This window comes from Hippichthys cyanospilos, chromosome 2 (genome assembly GCF_059441005.1).
Source record: "Hippichthys cyanospilos isolate Australia breed blue-spotted pipefish chromosome 2, RoL_Hcya_1.0, whole genome shotgun sequence".
Classification (NCBI taxonomy): domain Eukaryota; kingdom Metazoa; phylum Chordata; class Actinopteri; order Syngnathiformes; family Syngnathidae; genus Hippichthys; species Hippichthys cyanospilos.
Genome location: NC_142370.1, coordinates 35,156,962 through 35,166,239, shown reverse-complemented (window position 1 = coordinate 35,166,239; position 9,278 = coordinate 35,156,962). Strand labels below are relative to the sequence as shown.

The window sequence follows — 9,278 nt, the reverse complement described above, 5'->3', positions numbered from 1 at the left end:
CGCCGTTTTCCTAATATTCACGTTTGTTGACGAGGCCGGACTCGGACGTCGGTTCCGTCAGCCTGCTTCTTTTATTGAAAATAGCGATCTCAGCTAACGGCAAGAATATCATCACTTTTCCCCTAAGCTCGACCGTCTGCGAAACCATAATCCTTACCATAACCTCCACCGAAATCCATTTCAAACCTATACCGCATTGATGAGGCGCAGCCTTCCCATTTTCCAAAAGTTGATGGTGTGCCTTGTAATCCGGTGCGCCTTATACAGCGTATAAACTGCACATTTTCATTTTTAGCGGACCAAAAAAAAATGATTATTATTGAAACTAAGAACATTTTTGACCAATTGAGTCTTCAAACGCCGAAAAAAAAAATTACAATAATCGTGAATCGATCCGGAACATTAACACAGAAACGCCGACATCTTCTACATTTTCACCTGAAAAAAAAGTCTAAAAAGTTCCCACCTTTTGAGCGCCGACATGCGGTGTTTTGTCGCTTGTTGGTCACGCAGTCCGGGGTCGGGTTTCCGGCTCTTTCAAACTGCCATAAAAAAAAAATCAGGTACAGCTCGTATAACTCTTGTGTGAATGGAGCCCAAGTCCTCCTGGTCGCTCACCTGCGGGAGGACGCGTGGATTGGTGCTAGCTCGCCGGTCCTCGCCAGTGGCACGCAGCCATTGCCGCGGTCCGGTCCTAGTGAGCGTCGGGTCCGAAGTCTTTGCAGAAACAAAAAACCAAGAACAGGAAAATGTCTTCAGAGAAAAAACGGATTTCTTGGCAAAACAAGCCTCCATCACACTTAACAGGCCGCGCTTCCATAAATACGGCACGGAAAAAGAAAGGCCAGCCTCCATCTGCTCGCCGTTTTTCACGCCATGCACCATACTGGACTTGGGCCCCTTAAAGTCTTTGTGAGTTTGTGAGTGGCTTTCCAATCCAAATTTCCAAACTTTTGAAAAACGCACACACCTCCGGATCACATTGACCCAGAGAAATCATTGCTGTTCTTCAACGTAGACTTGCGATAAATACATATACCGTCGGGTCATACTGGCCCAGAAAAATGATTACTGTTCTTTAACGTAAATGTAAATCACTGGTTAAAACGACGTATTGCCTTTGTTACTTGTGAGCGCCTTTCCCCCCGAAAAATGAATAAATAAAAGTGATAAATACATATACCGTCGGGTCATATTGACCCGAAGAAATGATTGCTGTTTTTGAAAGTAAACGTAAATGACTGGTTCAAACGACATATTGCCTTTGTTACTTGTGAGTTCCTTTCCGATTAAAAACAAACAAACAAAAATGACATGAATCGTAGGGTCATATTGACCCAGAGAAATGATTGCCGTTCTTGAGAAATGAACATAAAACACAGATTAAAAGAAAATATTGCTTCTGCTACATCGTGGGATCCTTCCCAAAAAAAATATCCAAAAACAAAAAAAACAACAGCGTTTTTGACGCATTGAGATTAATACACATACCTCCGGGTCATATTGACCCGAAGAAACGATTGCCGCGCTTGAGAAATCGACATACATCACCGGTTGAAACTAAGGATCGAATTTGGCTTCTACACACTTTCGAGCCGTTTGGGCAACTAAATACGCCCCGGGTCAAATTGACCCAGGGACGTTTTTGCTGCTCCTCGCATAACAAAACACTTGATGTACCTGCGCACAAAGTGACATCGCCAACGCCGGCTGATATGAAGACGGCCTAAATGAGTTGAAGCCGCTTCCTCGGCGTCAAGCGCCGGCGAGCGCCTTTGTCGCGAGCCGGTTACGCCGGCGTGTCCCGGCAGCAGAAGGAATCTGATTTCCTTCCTGCCACAACTTGAGAAGGTGGTCCTCCTCGGCTTTCCGAAGCGTGAGCTCACACGTTCCGCGGACATGGAAACTCCGTACATCCTGACGGAACCCGCCTGCTTACGTAACTGGATTCTGATCGATCCTCACATGTCGGCGAAAAGAATTCCAGTGGAAAAGTGGCGGGCCGGCTTGTGGATTTTCCATCTCCGCGGCGCAATACCCCCTCCCCACCCCCCCACCCCCCAACCTTCAAGTTTCCACCTCCATCCGAGACTATTTCATAACTTTGAAATTCAAACTAGAGGGGGAGGTCCGACGATGGATCCCGTCGTGGCAAGCGAGCGCCGTTTATGCCTGCGTGACCCCAAAATCATTCTTTTAGTAGCTTTCCTTCGAGTAAATTACTTTTGTACTCAATTATCTAGAGAGATTGATTACTTTAGTGCTTCGTTTATTTAGTGCTGGAGACTGAGCCCATGAATAAAATTTTGAAACGCCGAATGTTTGTGCAGAACGTAAAAATACGTCTTTGGGATTGAATGAGTTTGATTACTTCATTAATGTGATTTAGAAGTCAAAAATGTTTCTACTTTAAATAGGGATTGAAATAGTTTTTATTTTAGCCTCTTTAAGTTCCTTTTTTCAGTTTGGGACTAACCTGTAACCTGTACAAACGCTGTAAAAAGTTAACATTTGAAAGTTGATTCATATTGCTTTTTTTGTTTGTTCATGTTAAAAATGATACAATTTTAGGTAATCTTCCAGAAGGATTCCAGAAGAATTTTTGTATTAGTTAATATTGGTTTTAGCATCTAATGATTAGTTGGTCAACAATGTTTCTAGTTTAAATTTGGATTGGCATATCTTTTATTTTAGGCACTTTGATGCACTTTGTTATTTTGTTTCAGTTTGAGACTAACCTGTAATCTGTATAAACACTGTAAAAAGTTAAAATTTGTTGAAAGTTGTTCATGTTAAAAATGGTTACACAGAACACAGAAAACACAGAATGGTGGCAAACTGGTTAGCGGCCGCACCTCCCGTGCGGAGGTTCAATTCGGACTCCGGCCTCCCTGTGTGGAGTTTGCATGATCTCCCCCTGCCTTCTCTTCTCAAGATGGTAGTGGGGGCCGACGCCATGAAGTCAATGAAGTCTGGCACCGGGTGCAAAATGTAAAATGGTTCCATGCCATCATCTTTGTTGGGAGGGTGCATGGAAAAGTAAGTCAACGGTCTTGACTCGAGATGAAACGGATCAAGCTGCTCCATTTGCTCGGCTGGATGTTATGTAAGCAGCTCAACATCTTGGACAAAAACGCTGCCGGAAGAGTTTCCGATCCCCGCCGGGGAGGGAAGACTTTCTGCCTGATTTTGGAGCGTCTTTGGGAATTTCTGACCGTTTGTGATCCCAGATGCGACTGACGACGACGACCGAGGGAGGCGGACCTTCTGCCGCCGCTCCCATGGCTTTTCGAAGTCCCCCTTGAAAGTTCCGACGGCCTCGGCGGGGTCTTTCTGGACCCTGCGACAGAACCTAACTTCCTTATCGCCTGCTATTGTCCACGTTGTGTTCAGAAGAAAAATGTGCGTTTGAAAGCAATAGTTTAGTGCAATTAATATGTTCGAAAGGAGTAAAGCATAAAACTGATCTAGTTCTACCAAATTGTCCTCCATAGTTAAAATTGTTTTAAAGTACTTCTTGGCCATGGAATAATGAATGCAAAGACCTATTCATTTGATGCACAACTTCCGAAATAACAGATTTGCTCAAATTAACTTTAATATTATATTTGATTGTGTGACTTGAGTGTCTAGAAAGAAAACGTGACTAGGAAATCACTTTCTATACTGCTGAGGGTTCGGCGAATCTTAGCACAACAACTCGTTGCCCATTTTTCAACTTCTAGCAACTTTGAAGGAAGCTTTTTTACCACAGTTAAATCAATGTACTCACCTTTTAAGCAAGTCTAAACACGGCGTTAGTGGAATATGAATGAAGCCGTTTTCAAACCTTGATCCGGGGGCGGCCATTTTGACAGCTGTTGAGCTTCGTGACGACCAATCACGGCTCAGCGTGACAATGTCACATGACCAAAGTCAGAAATCAGGTGAGCTTGATTGGTTCTACCCTTTGTAGCGCGCAAGAAAATGTATTTTTTGTGCGGCTCGTCAGACTGGGAATATTATATTAAACGGTATAATAAAAAAAAAATAAAAGTAATTTATAGATTGTGGCGAAATGCTAGCCTGCTCCCAATTTCCTACCAATAGAGGACTTCTACTGTAAATATAATTAATAAAGTAAAATAGCTTCCTTTATTTATTCCTAAAATACTTTTTCCTTAAATTGCATGAGATGGAAATTTTAAATGTTTTTTTCTATTGTTCATAAAATACATAAAATGAACTAAAAAAAAAAAAACATTACAAATACAAAAGTGCGCTGACTGCAGAGCGGTAAAGTACATGTTTCAAAAAGAAATCCAAGACAGTTGGTAATAGAACACGGGGCATAGCCGAATGACCCAAGAATCTAAGCTAGATGCTAGTGCTACCGTGAAGTGCAGTGAAGTAAATAGCAAGCTAGCCTTATTGTATGTTTAATGCTTAGCAATTCATCTTGCGGGCCGGACTAAACCCCCTCGTGGCCCGGATCCAGCCCGAGGACCCTAGGTTGGACACCTCTGCTTTACTGCAATTGACAAGTTGAAAACATAGGAGGCAAAAATCATCCCAGGACAACAAAACACATTTATTAACCATCGGCACAATAACGGCACATTTTTTTGTTCGACGTCGTTTTCCGACTACTGATATTAGCGTGGACACAAAATATTAAAAATAAAAAAGAGCTCATTTACAAGCACCAAATCATGCTCTGCACTTTTATGGCAACGTAATAAATAAATGTTTTTCCCAACAATAATAATTTAATAAAACACAGTAGGTTAGAGACAGAAGCTTGACTGCATGACTGGGAGAAATTCGAGGAATAAACATATGGACAATATTAACAATGTGTTTGACGTAGTCATCCCTTCTTGAAAAGTATTTTTATTTTTTCCTGGCTTGAGGTCAGTACCACATGAAAAGTGGCCCAAATCAAATATGTCTCCCGGGGGCAGTATAGGAAGACGCTAGGACCAATTTAGCTGGCCGTGGCCGCCCCCCCGCTGCCTGACGCATAAACCAACTGCCCAAGTGTATCATTCGCCAACTTTCTTTTTTTTTTTCAGAAATCACACTTTGTTAAGCGTGAATCAAGTCCAGCCGCAAAAGTGCTACTAGGTTAGCTTTAAAACGCCAGTTGTTATTTTTAGAAAGGTCATGCGCATCAATAAATTAGCGAGATGCGGCACATTTCTTCGACACAGGCTAAAGTTTCCGTTGAATGTGTCCCAGGTGCGGCGCCCCCTAGGAGGTGAGCTTGGAATAGCTGGGCGGGGAGAAGCGGCGCCGCAGGTATTTGAGGATGTAAAGGGGCAGGCAGCTGACGAGCGTGATGGACGTCACCTTCCACAGGAACGACGGCGTAGTGATGAAATACACGTCTGGAAAAAAAATCAATCAATCAGTCGGTGTGGTGTGTTTTCATAAAAGCAGGCCGATGTCATGGAGCGAGTTTGACTGATCTTCTTCACTCTTCCGCTTGGGTCCTTCTCATTCACGCGCATATATCCATAACCTCTTCACTCCTCTTTTAACTTCTCCTCCTTCCACCTGTGGCCTACTCTCACTCACTACAGCCATCTGCAAACGTCAGAGTCCACGGAGATTCTTGTCCTACTCCATCCGTCAATCTGTCCATCGCCATGGCGAACAAGAGGGGGCTCACAGCTGATCCCTGAGGTTAATCTTTCAGATCAATTTGTGTTTATTGTTGATTTGTTTACTTTTTTGAGTTGGAATCACTTTTTTTTTCAATTTCAGGCATGTTGATGCACTTGAATTGTTTCCAGTTTCAGGCTAATCTGTATAGACCTTGTAAAAGCCAAACATTTGTTGAAACTTGCTTGATATTGCTTTTTTCTTTTATCGTTAAAGGGACAATGTGTAAGCTTTAGACCATTTCTCCTTACGGACAGCAGGAGGTGATGCATTTACTATTGTCCGTAGCTATAACAGACATGACGGCCTCCAGAGGAGTGCCACCCCCCGTGTAATACTATATCATGATAACTAAACCTACGATTATATTCAAAACATACAGTTGGTCATCAAGAACACGTTTATTCGCAAGTTTTTGAAATTGATCATCATTTAATGTATTCCTTTTTAATGAAAAACTGTCTAAATCTTACACATTGTCCCTTTAAAAAGGATACAGTTTACATCATTTCGATACAATTGCCTTTTTCCACAAAAACGGCACGTGGACCACAACCGCTACTCTTCAAAGTCAAGCCTATAATCTTCATAGCTTTTACGGTAGAAAATAAGACATTAATTTTATAAAATTGTTTTGAGAACCTGATTCAGAATCGTAGTTTTCATTTTCGGAGACACAGGCCTGATTTTGTGAAAAGGCACCACGTGAATATTACGACACGTGTAAAAAAAACAATTGGCCCACACGAAACGACGCGTGAAGGAAGCTTAAGCTTTCCCATCTATTCCTGCAAAGAGAAGCGGCCGAAAAGGGTCCGGTCATGACTCGCAGCGGTCAAGATGGGAGGCAGCCCACATAAACGCTAAAAAAAAGCCAGTAACCTTTCAGCGGTCGACACGACTCAGCGCCACAAGTCATCGAGACGCGACCACGGTGGCGTTTTTTTTGTTTTTTTTTGAAAGATCAGCGTCTCACCGATGAAGTCGTGCAGAAAGACCAGCGAGGCCACGTAGCAGGACAAGCTGAGCAGCTCGGCCACCATCATGAGCCAGTGCCACGTCTGGATGGTCAACGCCACCATCAGCAGCTCGGTCAGGATGAGCGAGGTGAAGGAGATGGCCACGATGTGGACGAACTCCGACTCGAAGAGCAGCAGCGCCCCGTACATGATGATGCTGCCTGTCCGGCCCAAGCGGGAGCGCTCAAATATTTACGGGTCTGAAGGCGCTCCGGGAACAAACACGTATTATCGGAGCTGGGCACTTCCTCAGGACTGACGGACCGTCGACACGAATGTTAATGAAAGCGTCTTCTATAGCTGTAGGGCAGGCAGTTATAAATGACAACCGACATCCACCACTTGAGCGTCATGTCAAGCATGACGATGCCATACAGCGGACGTGTTTGCTAATTACACTCTCGTCCCCTGTATTAAACGTGATATAGCCTACAGCTGGCTTTGTTTTCGTGTTACACTTATATTAACTGTGATGTGTTTCAATTGCAGCGTAACTGTAGAACCACAGACATGCTAACTTTACGTGTAAGCGCTAAAACTGAAAAAAGAATTAGTATGAGTGCAGACAGAAGTAGACCAGCGCCTGATGAACGACAAACCAGAAAAAAAAAAAACTTGCCCGATGTCACCTTCCAGCGGTGGCGGAAGGTTGGGGGTTGGAAAAAAATGACGGACCGACAATGACTGAAAGGGGATGGGGCTCTACGAGCGTCGGACCGGCAAAAACATGTAAGTTGCCCACCTCTGCATATTATTATACATTCCAACACCCCAATTTCTTATCCCCCCAAAAAAACACAATTGTGAAATCGGAATAACGAGTGAGTCCTTACCTTGATAAATACTTATCAAAACCCATATTAGAAAAGTCTTAAAGGACAGTGGTCTGCCCTGCAGGAAGAAAAGATGGAAATATGGCTTTTAGTATGATTGTAAAGATGACACTGAGGCATGGGCCGATATCATTCTGACAGTATGACAACCATGAGCAAAATGCAAAATGCTAATGATAGCCACGATTAAGTTATCGAAGGCTTGACATTTTAACACCGGGGTAAACCGTCAACCCGGTTATCGGCCCATGTCCGATCACGTTTGTGCAAACGTTGGTTCAGTACCTTCAACAGGTCTTTGTATAACTCGGGATATAACATGGCCACCTCGGACTTGACGTCTTTGTCCAAGACCAGGGAGAAGACGGGGAACATTGTGTAGATGGAGGAGTATCTGAAACACAGGGAGAGCGGGCCCGTTGATGCGCGTGCGCGCCGAGCGAAAAAAGACCGGGGGCCACGCGTGCCCTCACCCGATAATGAGGAATCCCTGGTAGAGCGGCACCGAAGCAAAATAGAAGACCGATGAGAAGACGGCCTGTGCGACACAAGAGAGGAGTTGTTTGACAGCAGGACTCATAACTAGGTCGAAATGTCAACGGCTGTTAGTTGAAAGGTGTCCCGTGATTGGCTGGCTTCTACGCGGGTTTTCACCTCCTTCTTTTAAGTAAGTCATGGCGTGGGTGCCCCCAGATCCTGTTTGATTTTCTTAGTACTTCACTGTACTCCTTGAAAAGATGCTCTACCGCAAATTATTTTGATTGAGGCATTTTTTTGTGTGCCGCATTTATTTATTTCAAGGTAATCTTCATATGCATTCTATACAAAAGAAGTATTTTATGAACAAACGGGGGTGGTTCGGTGAAGCAGTGGTTAGCACATCCGCTTCACAGTTAAAGGACCCGAGTTCCCATCCAGCTGGCTCCGGCATTCCTGGAGTTTGCATGTTCTCCCCGAGCCTGTGTGGGTTCTTTCTGGGCAATCCGGCTTCTGCACTCCAAAAATATGCACGGCAGGTGTATTGGACACACTAAATAAGGTGTGATTGGGTGTGTAAATGGCTGTTCGCTAGACGAAGTCAGCTGGGATAGGCAGCGGCAAGCCTGCGAGCCTTGTGAGGATAAGCTGTTCTAGAAAATGGACGGATGGATGAAGGAACAAACAAAGTTTTCAATTCTTTTCGTGCAATCTGAGGAAAAATGTTGCATTGCGATTAACAGTTGGCCGCTGGTTTTTGCTGAGAATTGGGACCGGGCCGGGACACATAGCAAAAATTGACAGATATTTGACACTAATTGTTTTGAAAATATACACGGTACAGGACACCTTGTTTTCAGCAGGCTGGCTCATGAGGTTTTTCTCCGCGTAGCTAATGCACAACGCTAAGCCGACAAACTATGAAAACCGGAGAAAGCCCGATTTTCTTGGCTGAGTCCAACTCATTCGGGCGCACTGTTTCGAGTGGGTTTTGTCCAGGCATCGAGCGCCGGCTGCGGTTGCGCCGGCTGCGGTTGCGCCGGTCCGGACGAGCGGAGGAGGCCCCGTCCCCTCTCGCCGACTCCCCCTCCTTGAGGCGGTGAGTCATGGGCTCACCCTCCGAGGCGGCCCCGCGGGCGGACCGGGACACGGTAGCGGCGCTGCGGGGGCGCTCTGACTCACGACCACGCCTTCCTACCGCACGTCGCATGCTTATCCTTGTGTATCAAAGATTTTTTTTTTTTTTTGGGCAGAACACACATTAAAAAAACAACAAAACATCCGAGTAGTGATAGCGCATCAA

At 44.6% G+C, this 9,278-nt stretch overlaps 1 protein-coding gene and 1 long non-coding RNA gene across 2 annotated transcripts in view; both read right to left on the bottom strand.

Moving 5' to 3' along the window:
- Positions 1–41: 41 nt before the first annotated feature.
- On the bottom strand, positions 42–3,875 carry LOC148428387 (uncharacterized). Its single transcript, XR_015864930.1, has 3 exons — positions 3,773–3,875; positions 619–717; positions 42–542 (listed from the first exon to the last, which is right to left on the bottom strand). It is a non-coding gene; the product is annotated as an uncharacterized LOC148428387 (long non-coding RNA).
- A 676-nt stretch (positions 3,876–4,551) lies between these two features.
- Positions 4,552–9,278, bottom strand: part of atp9a (ATPase phospholipid transporting 9A) — a 29,951-nt gene continuing 25,224 nt past the window's right edge. Inside the window, exons 24-28 of the mRNA XM_088407817.1 lie at positions 7,972–8,036; positions 7,784–7,892; positions 7,499–7,556; positions 6,623–6,826; positions 4,552–5,369 (exon numbers count right to left, since the gene is read on the bottom strand). Of these exons, the coding sequence (XP_088263943.1) occupies positions 5,233–5,369; positions 6,623–6,826; positions 7,499–7,556; positions 7,784–7,892; positions 7,972–8,036 (573 nt within the window). The 3' untranslated portion in view covers positions 4,552–5,232. The remainder of the gene's footprint in view (positions 5,370–6,622; positions 6,827–7,498; positions 7,557–7,783; positions 7,893–7,971; positions 8,037–9,278) is intronic.